Source organism: Empidonax traillii, unplaced genomic scaffold, assembly GCF_003031625.1.
Source record: "Empidonax traillii isolate 1590-97213 ecotype Southwest subspecies unplaced genomic scaffold, ASM303162v1 scaffold92:size1159251, whole genome shotgun sequence".
NCBI lineage: Eukaryota > Metazoa > Chordata > Aves > Passeriformes > Tyrannidae > Empidonax > Empidonax traillii.
The window spans coordinates 903,479-924,052 of NW_020955285.1; the positions used below are offsets into that span (position 1 = coordinate 903,479).

Consider the following 20,574-nt stretch of genomic DNA (forward strand, 5'->3'; position numbering starts at 1 on the left):
TATGTATTCACAGTCTATTACTTAGCTTAGCTTAGCAATTGTAATATTTTTAAGGAATATAATACTTTCAAATAGAGGTTTGAATAGACTCACTTGAATTGTGACATAAGTAATTTGGAGTGTGTATAGAGTTTCATTTAGAATTTTGAATTTTTTCTTATTTTTCTTAATATACTTTTCCTTTGTAGTTCGGAACTAGAGCTATATTTAATTTATAAAAAAGGAAATGCAAAGAGGGTGTAGTTATTGTTTATTGTTTTATAACTATGTGGCAGAAAAAGGCTTTGAGGGTGGCGTTTCATGTTCACATTTATGTTTCCCTACCACTTTAGAAGAAGAGGTTGAAAGGTTTAATAACTTTTTTTATGTAATATAACTATTGGGTTTTTAATTTATTATTTCTTGCTGAACAGATAAAACCAGCTCAGATTTCAGTAACTGAATAGACATCATGTCTCGAGCACGGCAGCCCCCACTTGTAACTGGCATCTCTCCCAATGAAGGCATATCATGGACAAAAGTGACAATAAGAGGAGAAAATTTGGGGACTGGGCCTACAGACCTCATAGGTAAGTTGAAAAGAAACCTCTTGATACTGAAGAATGTAACATTTTGGATATGATTAAAGATAATTTTTTTTGCATGGTGGAATCTGTGTTGGATGGTAAGAAAAATGCCCTTTACACAAATATGTGCTTGAATCCAGAAATTCAAGGGTGCTGCCCAATCTGTAACTAATCACACTTGCTAGACGAACCTTTAACCTGACGCAACATCCTGTTCTGAGTGTGAACACTAAGAGTAAATGCATATTGGAGTGTACAAGAAGAGGGTGGATGTAATGAGATGGACCTTTGTTACTTTCCCAGGCATTGAGAATCTCTGCATGGAAACTTTCCTACCAGAAGAGTTTTTGATGTGTTGAGAAAGTCACTATAGCGTTGCTGTTCCTTGAATTAGTGCAAAGTTGGTTTGTGCATCTGCACAGTTATGACAGTGATTTAGCTACACATTATTTGAAGAACCATTTCCATTGCTGTTTTGAGTTTAACATGGTAACTTCATTGTTGAAAGAGAGTGCAAGATGTTTACTCTAATTCTCCTGACCATACAGAGTTTGTTCATTACTGCTCTATTGCCTCATTTCCAGCTGAAACATCTTGGCTTATTTTCTGTATGTATCTTTGGCCCTTCTTGTTGCTCTTCAGTGAATCTCTCTTGGTCTCACTATCAGTCATGAGTGAACATCATCTTGGGTACATGCAGTGTTCAGGATATGAATGCACTGTGGCATAACACTGTACTTTCACTTTTGTTTTGTATTTCTTCCATAGGGTTCTGTTTTCCATATAACTTCTACTAAGTATCAAACTAATCGTTCTGCCTACTATAGTTCCATGATTTAATGCTTGAGGGTTAGAAGTCAATTTGAGCTTTTCATCTGTGAATTTAAGGTTTTGCCTGTGTGCATCATGTCTTTGTTTATTGAACTTCAGCTGTTATATAACATCTACATTATAGTGCATCCACTCAGTCTCATAAGTTCTGCTCCACTTTTTTTTTTTTTAAATATCAACTTTATAATCTTTTTATCTTGTAATTTATGAATATAGTGAACATAAGTGATCCCAGCATAACCCTGTGGAAACTTTCCTCTGTCAAAACACACCCTTTACTGTAACCCTGTGTCTGTCCTAACAAACTGTTTACCCATTCAAGGTTCATATCCTATAACTGCATAATTTTTGTAAGCCATTCGAGAAGGACTTTGTAAAATCTTCTTGAATATCCAAGTTAACTATAACTAGTGGAATTTCCCCTATTTCTTTTGTAAGTTATGCATATGTGTACTTTAGTTAGAGACAATTTGTCTAATTTGTTGTGGAATCATGACTCCTCTGAAGTCCATTGGAATTTTGTTTGGCTTTGCTAGAAAAAATATTTCATTTCATGGCTGTAAACGAAGATTTACAAATTCCATTCATGGCCACTACAATGAGCTTTATGGCCAAGCATAATCTACTGCAGTTTTCTGCTTCACTTCAGTTTGCTATCTCTCAAAAAGGGAAGTAGTATTTTCCTGAGCTGCTAGATGAGATTGTGGTACACTAATGAATCTTTATTGAGAAATCCTCAAATAACTGATTATGTTTGAGGTGAGTATATTTCTTGTGTATTTGTGTGGTTGATTTACTTGAGTAACCTCATTAATTCATTGGTATGATCCTCTAGAAATTATCAGTGCTAGGTTCTTGGAAGGGGGACGTCTCCTGAACAGTATTACAATTGATCAACTGTTTATATTTCTTGTATTTCCTTCAGAGTAACAATGGTAACACATAGCTGCTAATAATTTTATGTTTTGAGGTAAAAATAAATAATCAGTTGCCTTACTTTTTTTATTAGCTCAATTGTCAACTTTCTCCAGTAAGTGACTTAGGTCCAAGATGTAAAGATTTTTTTTTTAATGGTTAAATTAGGCATGTGAATATTCTCTGTAACTTGAGTGGAAATACTTGCAGAAGTGAGGCTTTGTAGGCATGAGAGTTAAGAGAGTTTGAGTGAGATTTTTATAAAGATTATAAAGTTTGAGATGCATTAGAGTAAAATGAAAAGCAAGAAACTTTTTTCTATATATAAACAGAGTATCACATATTAGAAGAACATTCCTTTTCATTTTATGTAAGAGAGTGCCTTCTAGTAATCTCTTAGTATCTTTGAAACCAAATAAACTTTTTATTTGTAACTCTATAGGTCCTGGTACAAAAAGTCAAATCCAGGAGATTCCTTTAACATTTGTGTTTTTAAGGTTTAGTTTGTCTTTTGAGACATTTTCGGCTGTATTTTGCAGACATTGTAAAATTGTTCATATATAAGCTTATCCAAAATTGGAAAGTCTCAATAAGAGAATTACTTATGCCCATTTAGTGAAAGACACCTGAAAGCTAGAACCCGAGTATGATGTTCTTAAAGGTGTTTGTACTGTGAAATAGATTCAAATTAAATTTTATTTTAAGGGAAGTTTTTTCTTTCTGGAGAAAGAAATGTCGTACCTGCACTATCAAAACTTCTCTTTATTTGCTTTAGAAATTGTGCCACATTTAGTATGGTATATAAAATGTTAATAATAGAGAGTTAACTTTCTGTTGCATTTTTTAGACACAGGCTAAGGTTGTGTCCTGCCATTTCAGAAGTGCTGTATCTTGTGATCTTGTTCTCTTGAGAGCTTTTGGAACCTCAAATGAGTAGAAGATAATTGATTTGAGGATCGATAAAGCAGTTGCTCAAAAATTTTACCCTAATAAATTGCTATAGCTCAGTTCTTGATTTTGAAGTATTACTTAATTTAAGCATGAATTCAGACCTTTGAAATTCTAGGGTGAAAACCTCTTTATGAATGGTTTGGACAAAGCCTTCTAGTTAGTCTTGTTCCCTACCACATTTTTTTTTCCTTTAGAGAAGATGCTAGCATAAAATCAGAAAAGATCTAATAATATAACATAAGGTTCAAACCCATGCATCATAAATATATGCTTTTTTTCCTTCACCTGTGAAAATTAAAACCTGACCTGGTTAAAATGGTGCAAAGAAATAACCAAAATATCTTTTAATTTGAAGTCTTCTTTTTATGTGTCTGTATCTGATTTTGCACCACTCCCCCTACTTTATTCAGGCATTTTTTGAGAAACAAATCTGCTCTCCTTGCTCAAGTAAAATGAATTTCAGTTGTAATAAGATTCAATGCCTTTCTAGTTTTTATTTTTTGGATTTCACTTTCAAAATAGTTTTTGGCAGGGAATAAGACATTTCTATGTCTGACAACCATGAATACTGCCAAATTTGTCTGCTGTGTCATGTCAGAGGCTTAAATTGTGAGAAAAAGTAAGTGTGAAGCTTTGGTACTGAGCCACATATGCTGACCCTTTTCTGTCTGTTAAGCATTTTTTAAATTGGTCAGAGCTCTCTAGAAATTAAAAACAAAACCCAAGCCAACAGGGAGGAACTGCTGTGCTTGACTAACTTGTACTCCAGTTCAACCAACACTCTAGTGCAGCCTCGTCCTTTTGGATGCGTGTTCCTAGGTAAGGGTGTTATTTCAGATGAACTTGATGAAGTTGTTCTCCAAATCAGTACTACAGAAATTAGAATCTTGCCAGTTTTTCAGGACAGCAAAACTCCAGTTAAGAGGTTATTCTAGATCTGAGAAAACGATCCATCTGTTCCAGCCAACAGAGTCTGATCTGACCAGAACCAGTCAGGTTGATTAGTTGGATTGGCATTTGACATTTATTTGACATAAAATCTCAGGAAGCCTTGGATCTTATATTAAGGTGTACCTTGACTTTTAAGTGTTTAAGAGGTGTTCTTAAACACTAAAACTTGGCAAGTTTTAGTATACCACAGTCTCTACCTATGAGAAAAGACTTTGTGTACTTCACAGTTTGTCATTTTTGAGTATAGAATAGGGAATAGATCAACATTACCCAATTATTCTTTCATATAACCAGGGCAGTTTATTCATCAGAATCAGTCTTGCATCATGGCTTTTTTGCAGAATAGATTGGGGCAGAATATTTGTCAATACTACTTAAAGAACCGCTCTCTGTCCACTAAAGTACTACTAAATTAGTAAGGCTGAAGAAACATTGTTCATTGTGAATATGTTACAGTGTCTTTTTTTTTTTTTTTTACCAAGTCATGTAGACTGAACTTATGAAACATTTGTTGCAAGCAGTTCTGATGGAAGTTCCACAGAAGTAGGATACTGAACAGCAGATCTCTAGTGGCTTGCAAACAGAAAAGTCTGTTGTATTACATGAAGTAAAAGTCACAGTAACCCGCAACTGGTAGTTGTAAGTAAGTTCCAAGGAGCGCTGCAGGTGTCTCATGAAGTCTCACTGGGACAAAAGACCTGAAGTCACCTAGGGATATCTGAAAAATTTATTTGTGACTCCTTAACTGTAATTGACTGGAGGGGGCTGGTGAAGTGTCATATCTTTATGTAAAATACATGAAGCATCATAAATGTATTTGTATTACGGAATTTCAAAGCCACTTCTATTCACAGTAGGATATTTCTTTTTTTTTTCTTTTTCCTAGGTTTAACAATCTGTGGACACAACTGTCTGCTAACTGCTGAATGGATGTCTGCCAGTAAAATTGTGTGTCGAGTTGGACAGGCTAAAAATGACAAGGGAGACATTATTGTTACTACAAAGTCTGGTGGCAAAGGAACTTCAACTGTTTCCTTCAAACTACTTAAACCTGAGAAAATAGGTATATTTCTTGTTCAAATCCACATCTGTTTTCTTTGCTAAACAAATATATGACTGTCTCTTTATATAAAATGTGTGTTGGAAATGGATCCACTTCAGGATGATTTTCTATTGTCTAGAAAACAGAGTATATCAATAAAATGTCCAAATATATGTAGAGATAAAGTCACGGTATATGTAAATTATTCCTTTCTCAATATCCTGATAAAACCCTCAATGACTAATGCAAAGTAGCCCTTTATTTTTCTTCAAGGAGTAGCACTAAACTTCTAAACTTCAAAAAATCTAATGACAGAGCCAGTAATTACTCTTAAGTAGTGTACTAATAAATTCAAAATACAAACTAACTCATGAACTTTACCCTATATCCTGACCTGACAGTTAATCTTTTAAAGAAAGTTGAGTCATCAGTGCCATTTCTTATTCAAACCATCCTGCAAGACGGAAAGCCTTAAGTATTTTTCCTGAGATGTTTACCAATGAAATGATGTTGCCAAGCAGTCTAGGACCTCTGCCTAATCTAGAATCCAGTCTAAATACCCTCTGGATTGGAAATGTTTCTTTCAGAACCCCTCATTGATGAAGTTGGATAGTTATCTTTTCTGAGGCAAGAGTTCCCACAAGAATTATTTTAGGCTTTTATTCTCAGTAGTTTAGTGACAACACATAATTTTTTCCGAAGCTGCACTAAGATCTTAGTAATAGAAAGGTGAATCAAGTGCAAATGTTAAACAGTGAAGCTTTTTGTGATGGGAGAGGAGAATTTATATTTTTTAAAAAACAGGTAAGTGTGGGGATTGAGTAATTTCTGGTACTGAGAATATGACAGGTGTTTTAAAGGAGGGCAAGGCCAAGAGTATGGCTGGCTCCATTTTCAGCTGAGGTCCAAGACCTCTTGTGCCTCACCTTTATGCTTTGTCTATGCTAAGACTTTGGAAACGAAGTCAGTTCTGTGTCCTTCGAGTCATCGTCATCTATCTTGATGTGTGGCCAAAGTTCACTTACGTACTTACCTCTTGGGTAATGAATGGCACCAAAACCCTAAAGTATGCAAATAAGAAGACTTCCAGGTAAGAGATGGTTTTGAAAGTAGTAGATGACAAGGTTTGAACAGACACCAAAAGACCTGCAAGACTGAAAATACTAATACTCTGTGATCAGGAAAATGCTCCTAATGCGCTTGAAACTGTGCAGTCTGCAAGAGGGTAATGTTTGATGCTCAGCCATGAATACCTTTTCAGCAACTGTAATAAAATAATTTAGCATAATTGCATCCAGGTTGTTTTTCCATCTATCTCCCAACATATAACCTAGGCATGCATTTTATATTTATCAGAATTTTTCAAATTAATTCAGTATGTGAGAGGTTGATGGTGCTGGACTGCCCTTGTTGTTTTAAGGATCTGCACTTTGTTTTCTCTAGGTATCTTGGATCAGTCTGCTGTCTGGGTGGATGAAATGAACTATTATGACATGCGCACTGACAGGAACAAAGGGATTCCCCCCTTGTCCCTACGTCCAGCTAATCCTCTTGGTATTGAGATAGACAAGTGAGTACCAAATGCCTTTAATCCACTTTTTTAGTGGTTTTCTCTATATGTGCCTTTGTGAATTCAAGAAAAGTTTAATGGTTTACAGGGCAGGGAAAGGTTTAGAAATTCATACATCTATTAGCTGTTGGTATGCTATTTTGAACCAAAAGGAGTAGTGCACACAGTATCCTGCTTCCTTTATTTTGAACCATCAATTAGAGCTGTAGATAATCTAAGACTGATTGAACGTCAGTGATGTTTAGATTTTAAGGATTGGTAAATAACCTGAGGCTTCAGATTTATACATTGTAGTTACAGAATACCTACTGTTGCATTTGAGTTTCACGGGGCTTTTAAGGATGTTTAGATTGCTATCTTGTGCTAAAATTGTACTGTAAAATGTAATTTATTATGCTTCATCAGCTAGTTTATTTTACTGAAATATTAATACTGTTTTCCAACCCACAGTCTTCTTTACTTTTGTTTTTAAGTATGGCGGAATTTATGTAACTTTTGTTCTAAAATTGAAACTTGATATTGAATGATAAATGGAATTAGGGGGGTTTAAATGGAACAGTCTTAGGGCTCCATATCTGTCTGACTCCTAGAAATAGCATTAGGAATAATATTTCTCTTGATCAAGATACCAGCTCTACCAAAACCACAGGCTATTAAAAAGTAGCCTATTGCTAAGGTCTCATCTGCTGAATACTCTATTTATGAGGGGTAGTGCACTGAAGAAAATCTGCACTGTCCGTTATTACCTTGTTCTGATGGGAAAGCTGCACTTTGCCAAAATCTCAATGTGATTTCAAGTGGGTCCATCTTTACCTTTGAACCTCTGGCTGTGCATTTCTCTCCTAGTTTGAATATGTATTTTTCTTTCTTTTCAAACTACTAACCCACTTTTTTTGCAACAAGCAGAAGATTTTGTCTTTTTGGTAGTATTTTTCTCTAACCTCTGATATAACTTCTGACAGGTACTTATTTCATGTTCTTCAGTTTTCCAAGCTCTGATAAAATATGGACCTTAGGACTGTGGACAATATTCTGACATCTTACTAGAAGACTTTCTGTCACTCCTCAACTCTCCCTGCCTTGTCTGGAAATTAAAAAAAACCCATAATAATACTTTTTACCACAATGTTGCACTGGCAATAAGCAGTGAGTGGTTTGTTAGCTGATGCTCTTGAGTTGCTGCTTTTGCTGCTGGTATGGTTGTCGTTGTTCTGTAACAATACTCTGGAATTTATTCCTTATTCTAGCTGTATCTTCTTGAATTTGTTCATATTCTTCTGTTTGCTTCCTTGACAAGTCTGTCTTCTCAGTCCGCATGACAGTCTTCCTAATGTTTTTACCAACTATTTATAAAAAATTGTTGGTGATAAATCTGTTAAATCCTGTTGAAAAGGTTATGTGGGCCTTAGTGAAACTTTACCTACAAATGTTCTCAAGTTGCTTCTCCATGGATTTGGTTTTGGGTTTTTTATAGTTGGTTCCTTAATCCATGTGATGTATTCTATTGCTAAATTTTAATCCATTTTATGGTAGCAAGTCTCCGTAATGATATATTCATTTTGTCTGGTTACTTTTTCAGTGAAGCACTTAATCTCAGAACACATATAATATGTTCTCAAACATTGTTAGAAGCCGTTGTGACTGGCTATCATTAACATGTTTTTCTCTACTTCAGTCCTATACTCCTTGAACACATCTTTTTCAATATTTTATCTGGGATTTAAGTCAGATAAGTTGTTCTTTTAATTGGGAGTGACTGGAATTTAAGTGTACAAAAGGTTTGAACTGTGAATTAAGTATATGGATATAGATATATCTATAGATATAGATATACCTATCTGAAATAGATAATAGGGGATCTAAAAAGTTTTATTAATAATTACAAAACTGCCTCTAGATATGCTATAGGAGTAACATGTATGCTCAAAATATGCACTGGAATTCTCTTTTTGTATTGAAATGTTGCAACAACACAAAGAAAGAACTGTGAATATATACTCATCCTCCTGACTGTTTTTTATATAGTCAAGATATTTTAAGTATTATATGTACAAACAATATGCAGGCCATCATCTTTCAGCCTGCAGGTTTGACAAGTTGTAAGTATACATAATTTCTAGCTGATTATTTCTTCATATTTTCCAAAACTTAATTGCAGTTCTTGTGTCATGCAACTAACTAAGAATCTCAGCAGCTAAATAAAAAAATAATTTAAATCATAATGAAATGTGAACTTGCTGGATATTAAAGTCACAAATGTATTTGTAAAAGAGTGTTTGCACACATTTGTTCTCCTGCCTTCCTAGCGGTTGTTCATTCATCTTTTAAAACTCAGAACTGATCCAATCAGATAAGGGATTTTTGGCATTGCTGTACCTTAGTACCTGTTGTGTGTGTGCTATGAGGTATTTATTTCCCACCAGAAAGTAGGTATTTAAAAAATTTAAATAATATTTGAGTTCTGTTTTTTTAATTTGCATAGTGGAGAAAAAGACTCAGTTCTATCTCCGTCTTTATGCTCACTTTAAGTGCAACGCCAGGCTGTGCCACCTTTCTCTTCCTAGCTGTGGTGTTACACAGATGTTGCCAGGAACCCTTAAACAATCACAGCTGGAAAAGATCTCCAATATCATAGAGTCCAGTCTTTAGTTGATCACTATCTCGTCAACTGAACCATTGCACTAAGTGCCGAGTCCAGTTGTTTTTTGAACACTTCAGTGTTCAGGACTTCCACCACCTCCCTAAGGAGTCCATTCCAATTCCTGATCACCCCTTCAGTAAAGAAATTTTTCCTGATGTCCAGTCTGAACCTCCCCTGGTGCAGCTTGATGCTTTTTCCTCTTGTCCTGTCACTAGTTGCTTGGGAGAAGAGGCCAACCTCTGCCTCAGTACAGCCTCCTTTCAGGTAGTTGTAGAGACTGATAAGGTCTCCTCTGAGTCTTTCCTCCAGCTGAACAACCCAACTCCCTCAGCTGCTTCTCATATGACTTACTCTCTAGACCCTTCACCAGCTTCATTGCCCTTCTCTGGACATGCATCTTTTAAAACACATCTCAGTTTCTTTCTTGTAGTTAGGGTCCCAGAACTGAACACAGTACCTGAACACAGTACTTGAGGTGTAGTCTCACCAGGGTTGAGTAGAGAGGGACAATCGCTCCCCTCACCCTGCTGGCCACACAGTTTCTGATACCAGCCATGATGCCACTGGCCTTCTTGGCCGCCTGGGCATTCTGCTGGTTCATGTTCACCAGCTGTCAACCAACATCCCTAAGTCCTTTTCTGCCAGGCAGCTTTTCACCTGCTCTTCCCCAAGTCTATAGCATTGCATGGGATAGTTGTGACTCGAGTTCAGGACTTGGCACTTGGTCTTGTTGAACCTCATACTGTTGGCCTCAGTCCATCAATTCAGCCTGTCCAGATCCTACTGTAGAGCCTTTCTACCCTAGCAGATCAACACTCCCACCCAACTTGGTGTCATCTGCAAACTTAATGAGGACGCACTCAATCCCCTCATCCAGATAATTGATAAAGATATTAAACAGGACTGGCCCCAGTACTGAGCCTTGGGGAACCCCGCTAATGACCATCTGATACCTGGAGGTAACTCCATTCACCACCTCTCTCTGGGCCCAGCCAGCCAGCCCGTGAAGACTGCGTGTGTCCAAGTCAAGGGCTGCTAGCTTTACCAGGAGAAGTCTTAAATAAGGAGGGAAGAGAAAGAGTGCAGAGTCATCTCAGCCTGAGACATGTGAAACTTGGTATGAAAACGTGGACCTTAACAGTGATGTGGCAGTATATGGGTTGGTTTTAGTAGTTTAGAGCTGTTGGTAGGCTATGTCCTACCAACACAGGATCATTCAGAATTTTGAACAATTCTGGGAGAGAGTATGTGATGCCTGTGTTCTAAAGATAATGGTTGAAATCTGGTGGTGGAAAATTTAGGTCTACATAAAATTTATGGGCGAATTGCTTGTTCCAATGTACTGCAAACTTTCCCCTCTTGCACGACAAGTCCTTGTTTAATCAAGGGTTCCCTAACTCTTCTAACTACTCTGTCAGACTAAGAAAATCCATTCTCTGCAAAGCTCTAACAGCAGTTGGATCTAGCGGAGGTTAGAAAATTTTTAAATACATGTTTTGCATGTAGCAGAGGTCACTATGGTGGATCCGTCTCGTACATGAAAGCAAATGCTGACATGCTAAGGACATTCCACATCTGTATCCACCCACTCAATACAGATGTTTCCCTCTTCCCACGCCAGTTTCCAAAACAGTTCATCTGGGAGAAGGAAACGGATGATCTTACGCTGCCACCTAATGGTAAACGTCAGCCTGCTACCATGACATAGGAAAAGACTTTCTGGAGGCTGAGTTGTTTATTTATTTTTAAAGGGCTTGTATGGAAATGCTGTAAAGTTCATCGTTGAATGTGATGGGCTTGTGGAAACTTGATCAGAGAGATGCGTGCAGAAAAATTGTGAAAGCTGTAGAAGAGTTGCAATATTTTATTCGTAGCTTTATGACATTAAAAAATAAAATAGCATGTAACTGCTTGTTAAACTGATGCATCAGTTGCAGCCACCAACCTATAATCTCTTAGTAGACTTCTCTTACCACATTCTGCCAGTTCTCAAATATGATTGCCACTTTGTTTTTATATTTCTGATGAACCCAGTGCTACTAGGGAGGAATTGCCAGAGTGCATCCTGGTCTTGCTGCGGTTGGAGAGACCTTTGTTAACACCTGATTTGTTGTGTTTAGTCTACAGCAGTGTCCCTTATGCTGGTCTTCTTGCACGCATTATTAACACAGTACAGCTGATACAAAGCCAGCTTCAAGGAGTCTGACTGGTACCAGACAGAGGGGGGAGTGTGCAGCAGCTCTAGCTGGAGCTTGTTTATGCTGGTTGCTATTCAGAATCTGTGTTTATTTAAAGTCAGTTGCTCCTTTTGACCCGTAAACTCCTGTGGAATTGAGGTTCAAGTTACCTTTTGGTGGCTGTATTCTGTCTTGGGACCTACCTTTAATCTGCAAATATTGTCACACATGCTAAAAAGCACACTATGAGATTCTGAAATTCTGGGAGCAAAATAATTTGTACAGAAAAATTACAACTTGCTAAACTGTGTTCATAGTCAGGCTCTGTTCATTAGTATCCATTGCATCCTGTTGCTCTTACTTGCTTGTGTGATTGGAGCTGCGATTTACCCATGGAGATTACAACTAATCTTAAATCTCTGGAGAATATAAATGCTCTTTATGTGCACAAGTTCTGTAAAAGCCAGTATATGCTGTGCTGTTAAAGTAGGTTTATTGACTATTAAGCTATACAGAACCTGAAGTTTGGGGTAGTGGAAGGATAGGCTCATGTGGCACAAGTGAATTGTTTGTATGCTACGTGTTTTGAATCCAAAGTAGATGTGCATGACCTTTGTATGGAAGCAAGGACCACTACATTAATGCTATACGACTGAATTAGATATGCACAAAATTGGTTTGAGGGAAGTGGAAGTGTATAATGGCTTGAAACCAAATTTGTTTTATTATACTTCTCATTAATATAACCAGTATGCAAAATCTCATTTTCTTTTGTGCTTAAAATTGTTGCTGAGGGATGAATAAGACTATTTTAGAGTGTTAACTATAGGTCTAATACCAGGTATGATTCTGTTTTACATTAAATAGTGTGCCTAGAAGAAAGTACTACTATGTAAATCCAGTATTTGTACCTTTGCTGAAATTGTAAAGGTGGCAAAATACACTAAGAGTTGTCAAGGATCGCAAACTTCACTCTTTTTTGGAGGTTTTCTGGATTCAATTTGCGGCTCCCAGGTTTTTTTTACATGATTACTTTTTAATAATGATTAAGTATTCAGAGTTGCTTCCTGAAGGGATTCTTGAATAATGAGCAAATCAACAGAAAAATGATCAATAGTTTAATTGCATGTCAGCACGGTTTAGGCTTTTGTTACTAGTTCATCTTCACCCTGTAATTCTGAAAAGAATAAAAGAGCAGTACTTTCTCAAGACACATATGGGCTTGTTTATAAGTAAACAGTAAATTTTCATGAGAACAACTTCCAAAAACTGACTTATTTACTAATGGAAGTTAATGAAACAAACTTGTGTGTATGTGGAGTCAGCCAGTCTCTTTTTAGATGCGTCTGGCCAGACACTCTAGAAATACAGTTGCTTTCACTTTGAGCATTTTAGCGAGCAGTTTGTTGTGAAGACAGCTGTAGCAAGTCATTCCAAGCTCCCCATATCTGTTAGTGGAAAAACTACTGCTAAAATTTACGATAAAAATAAGGATACTATACCATGGAGTATAACATATTGTTAACATACCTCACACATTCACATTCATGTTTCTACTCTGTTGTGACTGTGTCTGAAATATATCCTCACAGATAAAAGCATTGTTAATTTATGGTTCTACACAAATGCATCTGCTGGAAGAAAGCTCCTAATAACTTTTCAAGACAGTCAAACATCAAATTGAAAAAAATCCCTTCATTAATATCCCGCTGCCTGCGGGCAAGATTCATTTGCAGGAATTGATTACATATCTAGCTTGGTCTTTCTCAAGATAAATATGTGTATGTGTGTATATACATATATAACAATAGGACGTTTTTTTTCCCCTAGGAATTGTATAGTTCACGTCTTATAAACTTGCAGTAATAAGTAGCGTTTGATAATGGCATATTTGAATGTGTGTGCTTTTTTTCTTATATCAGGTATTTTTTGGTTTCTGGGAACATACATGGAAGTTCTGAAAAATATGAGCAAAATTCTACTTCTGTATTGTGCGCATCCACTTTAAGTAGTGCTTGCACAGAATGTCTGACTCTCTTCTCAGATAACTCAGATTTATTTTTTTGCTTTTGTTTTTTCAGCATTAAAAATGTAGTGTTTCAAAAAGATGCTACCTTGTGTGGATCTAACATAAACACTTTTATGTACAGCTGTACCATGTATCACATATGAAGTGCTATCCTTGAGGTTCATGTGCCTCCTGGGCATTTTTGAATAATTTGAGTGAAAAATAAGATATCTTAAATTTTCTTCAAATGAAGAATAAATTGAAAGTTTCTTCTCATTCTTATATAAATCAGCAATTTCTGCTTACTATCATTCATGAAATTTAAGGTAATTGGAAATGCTCAGTCTTTCTACTTAAGTCTTTAAGTTTTGTTTTAACATTGCCACTTTTTCATTGAACACAGAGAAATGCTGGGACCCTCATTTTTAGTTGCTACATTTTTTTCTCACACTATTTCCCCTGTATCTCTACTTTTCGTATCTGTCATCACTTTTCCTTGCATCTCATTTGATTTTTTTTTTCTGGTTTTTAAAAAGTGTTGTTTCATGCCCCTGCTGTAATCAGGTGCTACTGATGAAAGACTTCTGTGCCATGTCATTGTGTACGTAAGTCCTTTGTACCTGCTTGTGCTAATGGCCATTTCGATAGGAAAAGAAACTTCCAGAAAACAGCTCTTCCTCTATATAATTGCACTTTTTAATGTGCCTGCCTTTAGATGTTTCACTTAATCTGCTGTTTGTTTTTTATAATGAAAACAACTTTAACTATCATGAAACATATTTAGATTACGAAAAAACTTAAACTAATAAATTGCTGCTTTTGTGTCCATATAAATGGCTTTTCGTATGTATTAAATGTAATTCTGATAACTGACTCGGAGTTGCTGCCGCCACCCAAGTTTTCCCTCAAATGCAAAGTGTGGCAGATTTGCATTTGCATACAGCATACTTTGCATAGCAAAGTTCACCTAGCTTGTGAGCATCAGAGAGGGATTTTATTGACTTTTGAGATGAATGTTGTGGTCCAAAAATGGCAAAATAAATTTTTAGAATAGATAAGAATATTTCAGTTGGAAGGGACATAAGTCCATCTAGTCCAACTGACTGACCAGTTCAGGGCTGACCAAAAGTAAACTTGCTTGCCACAATTAGCTTCTGAAGATGGGGTGCAACTGGTGGTAAAGAATAAAGGAGGAGTGCACCTGGTGATGTACTGCCAATGCATGGTGGAATAAATACAGCCAAGTACTGAGTGTGTGCCTGGACTGAGGGATCAAAATTGTTATGTTCTCATCAAAAAGTGCTTTAAATATTTTTATTACACAGTCTTAAAATAACTGGAATACATTTTCCATATGAATATCTTAAAAACTGTAGTTTTAAAAGTGCTGTTGTGGAGAATGTGTTTTCACAAGGAATTGGTTGTGAAAAAAATCACATGCTTTATTTATGCATTTGTAAGACAATAAAAACTAGCAAAACAGGCTGGCTGTCACTTGGGATATGTCTGGTTTTCTTGTGTTTTGTGTACTATGAACAGACAGATCAATGTGTTCTGTTTTGCAAGAGAATTATTTTAACTCAGGATTTCTTTCAGTGTTTGTATGTAGTGGAAATACGTACTCATGTTTCTCTGACTTCTGCTGCACAGGTATCTATAGACGATGATGGTTAGAAATCACTTACAAGCTGTTAACCTGTTGATGTCCTGCTGTTTTATAGTTAAATAGAAGCATTTTGTACAGAACACATTTCTGTCATATGTGTAATGGTGAAATCAAAATGGTAAAATTAGTTTTACTTAGATTAGATTTCAGTCTTCCCTGGTTAAGCTACATGTGTCTGTAATAGCACATTTAATTTCATGGTGAGATACAAGTTTATATTTCCATCTTACAGGGAAATGTTTTGGGGTTTATGTTTTTGTTAGTTATTTTTATGTGACTTTTAATTGTAAACTGTTCACAAGACTGTGTCTCAGTGAAGAAATGAATATTCATTTTTCAGGGGCAGATTTCCTCAAAAAGATTTGGAGTCACTGTTTCCTGGGATGAGTGCTGATTTCACAAGCGAAAACTTTTCTGCTGCCTGGTACCTGATTGAGAATCATTCAACAACAAGGTTTGTTTCTATCATATAAGTAACTGCTTTAAATGCAAGTCAGTTGATGACATTTCATTATACAGCAGATGTGACATTGGTGGTTTGCTTTTACAGTAATAGACCTGTAGTCATTGTTTTCTCTGCGTGACTACAAACTTGAATCAACCAGTTTGCTCAATGTGCTTCTGAAAAAAGCTTCGTTCTGAACAACACCTAACTTGTGATGGGTTCCCCCCCCTCCCCACCTCCCTGCAAATCAGATGGAAGCTGTCTTTCTTCAAACTAAAGCCCTTTATGAATCAAGAAATTAGGCATCTGGCCTAGAGTGGGAATTCCATGTGTTAAGTCATGACTAGAGGCACAGGATAAGGGCACTGAACAGATAACTAAAACTGTTACTAGTATCACTTAGTTTTTAGTTAACAGGTAATACTTGTGGAAAATGCTATAATAATGAGTGATGGACAGGTGAGTAGGATCTTTGAAGTAAATCCCTTAAAATCTTGGCCTTTAAATCTTAATTTTTAAATATAGTTCATAATATGTACTTACATGAATGCATTACAGAAATATATTTTTGCTAGTCTGAGTTCGGAAATTTTGATCTGCTGGTGTTTGGATAATACTAGAAGTCATTTTTAGTAGAGAGGATGAGCTTTTTTTTGTGAGTTTTTTCTCTTTTAACTGGGTATTCTGATTAGCATTTTAAAAGGAAATATTACTTTTCAAATTTATTTAGCATACTTTTTTTTTTTTGGTCTAATGGTAGATAGACCATTATCTATCTGGGATGGGGAAAATGCTGGTTTTAGAAGCTCTAGAAATAACCATTAATCTACTTGGGAAATAATTGAATTTCCTCTCAAAATGATGGCACATTGAAGGGCCAGAACAACAACTAGAGGACATTATTACCTAGTACACACGTAGTGACAACATCATTTGAAATCAAGTAACTAAGAGGAGTGATTAAAAATTTACTCTATTAGATTCTGACAAAGAACTTCAGGCATCATCAAGTTTTTAAAAAAGCTGAGGGGATAATAAAGTGAGAAAGAACTGAGAGTGACAATGCATTTGATGCAGTTTTTCTTTAAAAAATTCTTTACATTTGGCACTTGGACTGTTGTCATTTTGTTGCTCGTTTATGTGGGCACCAGTGACACTGCCAGGAGAGATGCAGAACCGAGCAAGAGTGGTTGCAGAGTCCTGGGGACAAAAGTGAAGAGCACATGAGCTGTTGAAGGGGAAGGCTTCAGGTAATAGGGGATGCATCCTGTAGATTCACAGGTGGCTGTATCACTGGTTTCAAAGGCAGCCTTTTTTTACTTTTGTAGCCAGATCCATGGCTAAAGAGCAAAGACTGCTAGTGAGAAATGGAGTTCATTTGAAAAAGTGGGGCAGGAGCATCTTTGCCTGTGGGTTTGCACTTTGGTGACAAAGACTTCAAATTCGGAATATTGGGGGATGCTGATAACTGCTTACAATTAAAGGAAGGCACAGAGTGCTACCTGTGTGGTTCAGTGGTGACATTGAGAGTGCTGCTGGTAGTTACAAAACCAGTTGGAAACATCTAATCTCAAGTGTCTTTACACACTCACATGCTGCCCAGGAAACAAGTATGAGGAGACGGAGCTCCACAGGTGGGATTAGACAAACATATCACTGGAATAAAGTGGGATAACTCATGTGCTTGGTATTCTGTGGTGGATGGGAAGAGGCCACCTGAGAAAGATACCCAGGGACTTGACCTTCATGTGAAGGTACAGCTTGAATAAATACATGGTTCCTCTAATGGAGCAGGATGGTTGAGAGCTTGTTCAGGAGGCTGGAAGGGATGACATTACAGTGGGATGAGGAAATGAACAAAAATTTTCATTTAGCCTCTTAAGGAAGTTTCCAGAGAGCAGAAAACCCTGTTTTTTGTAGAAGACTTTAAGGTCCCTCATATTTGTAAGAGGGGAAGCAATCCAAGAGGCTTATGGAGAGTTTTGGGAATGACTTTTATGTTATCTGTTTAATGGGCAGTCAGGGGTGCTACTTTCCTACATCTGATTCTTGAAGGCAAGGGGTGTGATAACGAGTGACAGCCTTGGCTGTAGCAATTGTGGGATAGTGAAGTACAAGACTCAAAGAGCTGTGGGGAAGGCAAACGGCAGATTACACACCTGTGATTGGACAACAGTCATACAAAAGAAAATCCAGTGTTTGTAACATGCCATTAAATACCAGTTGACTGTCTAGTGCAAATCATCTTCTGGGGTGTATGAGCAAGAATGTGTAAGGTAAGATATGGGAATAATTGTTCTGTTTGGCATTATTAAAACTGTAGTTGACGTGTTCTGCTCAGCTATGGCCGCTGCTTTAAGAAAGATATTAGAGCTGAGCCACAAACCCAGAAGCCTATAAGTACTGGTGGCTGTACAGCTTGAATGAGTTTAGGTGCTTTCAGAAAAGAAAAGAAAAATCTACCACTTTGTCTAGTATCAGCTTAAGTACTTCATCTTTCTCGCTAAAAGAATTGCATCTATTTGTGTCTTTGCATGTCAGCAGTTTCAAATCATGGTCCCATGGGTCCGGTGGCATAAAAAGTGTTAATTTTTGCTTTTAAATTAAGCAAGTGGGGTTTTTTGCATATTAATTCAGTTTATATTGATTTATAAAATCCAAATCTTAGTGTTGAAGATGCAAAAGGTATGTGAAACCAGCAGGAATAAATGCTCAAAGGGTACAGTGGATCCAGTCATATTTTGAATCTAATTATATTTTTAAATAAAGAAGCAGCAAAAATGTTTTGGTTGATGTTTTTCTCTTCCTACTTCAAAATGTGTAATCTTAAAAATATTCTGGAGTTGTATAAATATCTGTTCTGTATAGTTTCTGCTTTTTTTCTGGAAACACAGCAATGGTTTAGTTCTTGTCCTCTGTGTAGCCTCAGGTACTGGGAGTGCTAAATGTGTGGTGCACTGATGTTTTGGTTAGCTTATGTCTGTTTTTTCCTTGAAGAACATTCTTTTTGAGAAATCAGTATAACATCTTTTTTTCTTTTTTTTGTTTTTTACTCCAGACAATATCCCGACAAATATAAATAAACTATTTAGGCATACTGTTAGATCATCAGATAACATAGAACAGTGCTTAAGAGGAGAACAGTACATATTTTTGTTAGTTTGAAAGTGCTGCTGGTAAGTACTTTTTGTAAGGCCAAGTAGACCAATCCAGCTATTGAGTAATGTGATTTCTGTCCAGCAGATGGAAACAGGAAATAAGGCATAATACTGTGACATCACCAGTATAAAAAGAAAAATGCTTCTAGGTGCACCAGTGTGCTCTGTCTCCCAGCAGGTGGTGATAGGCTTCTTGCTGCTTGAGCTAAACTTTGGTTTGTTCTCTTAATGGTCTTTTTCTACCAACTCTTTTTAAAATGGGCACAGTATTGGTGGAATTGTCTTATGTCATAATTTCCTACTTCATTGTTTCCCTCTGCTCACTGAGGTATAGTATAGTTTTTTGTTTGATTCTTTTGTATTAGAGAGAGGGGGTTGACCTGCAGTTAGGTGGAAGACCTTAGAGATGGAAATCATGTGCAACATTTGTATTTCAGAGCTTGTTCATGGTGGTGTTTTTATAGTAAATACAGTAGTATAACTACTGAGATCACATTAATCATCAAAACAAAAAAAACTATATGCAAATAATGAAAATTTCTTCACAACATCAGACTTCTCAAATAAGTGCAGCTACTTGCAAAAAATGAAAATGTGAAATGAAAAATGTCAATAATCAAGAAATATTAGGAAACTAAGATAAAAAGAAAGCTACCATACAAACAGTGATGATGAGTTGCAATTAATATTCTCCTATGAAGTGTCTTTCAAAAATATTTCAGTACACTACATATGAAAATCATATAAAACAGGAATGGGTTTAGCTTTTCTTTATTTCTGCACTAATATTGCATTCAATTCTGAACTGTATGTTCAAACCAACATAAAAATATTGAATGAACCAAAAGTGAAAAAAGGTTGTGCGCTAAGCTGCAGAGTTAAACAGATGTCATTATTAAAGAGACTTCTAACCTCAGTAGATAATCTAGTGTAGTAAGTTTAGTGAATTATACAGTCACCTATTTACTACAGTAGAGATAGTTCACTAAGAGCAATATTGCATGTGTAGAAGAAACTTATTACTAATTTGTATTATAAGGAGATCTCTTCCATCACAAGTGATAGGAACCCTCCCTTTAGGACTGAAACTGAAAAAACAAGATTTGTGGACTAAGAATAAACTGTCATTATTTAAAAGCACACTCATTAGCAAATACTTGGCCCATAATAGTTGTTCTGAAAGTATCTGGTTTTATTTTCCAAGTACTTTGTTCTGTTTATTCATTAGCTGACTTTATTTGTTGTTTGAATGTCATGGAGGTTTTCTTGTTTGTTTTCAGTTTTGATCAGCTCAAAACGGCTGTTGTGAATTTGAAGAAACAAGCCAATAAGAAAAATGAGGGGAGTCTAGCTTATGTGAAAGGAGGTCTCAGCACATTTTTTGAAGCACAAGATGCTTTGTCAGGTAAAGATGCTTTGCACTTACTAAATACAGTATAAAAGGAAAGACTATGTGCATGTATGGTTGCATTTCATATTAAAAATATAGTTTTCCTTCACAGCCTATACTGAAAGTGTTAATGAGCCCAAAATCTGTGTTGTGTTACTGGAACTGGCTAGCTAGTTGTTGTGGTATATTTGCAAAAGATGGCATCAAATGTATCTTACAGGAATTGGAGGCATTTGATGAAACTGCTTAGACCACAAATGCAG

General features: G+C 36.4%; 1 protein-coding gene across 3 annotated transcripts in view; it reads left to right on the forward strand.

Moving 5' to 3' along the window:
• Positions 1 to 20,574, forward strand: part of EXOC2 (exocyst complex component 2) — a 121,815-nt gene that overhangs the window by 13,711 nt on the left and 87,530 nt on the right. For all 3 annotated transcript variants that reach the window (XM_027881665.1, XM_027881667.1, XM_027881666.1), the window contains exons 2-6: positions 414 to 569; positions 5,101 to 5,277; positions 6,700 to 6,826; positions 15,659 to 15,772; positions 20,202 to 20,326. In XM_027881665.1, coding sequence (XP_027737466.1) covers positions 452 to 569; positions 5,101 to 5,277; positions 6,700 to 6,826; positions 15,659 to 15,772; positions 20,202 to 20,326 — 661 coding nt within the window. In that variant the 5' untranslated portion in view covers positions 414 to 451. The remainder of the gene's footprint in view (positions 1 to 413; positions 570 to 5,100; positions 5,278 to 6,699; positions 6,827 to 15,658; positions 15,773 to 20,201; positions 20,327 to 20,574) is intronic.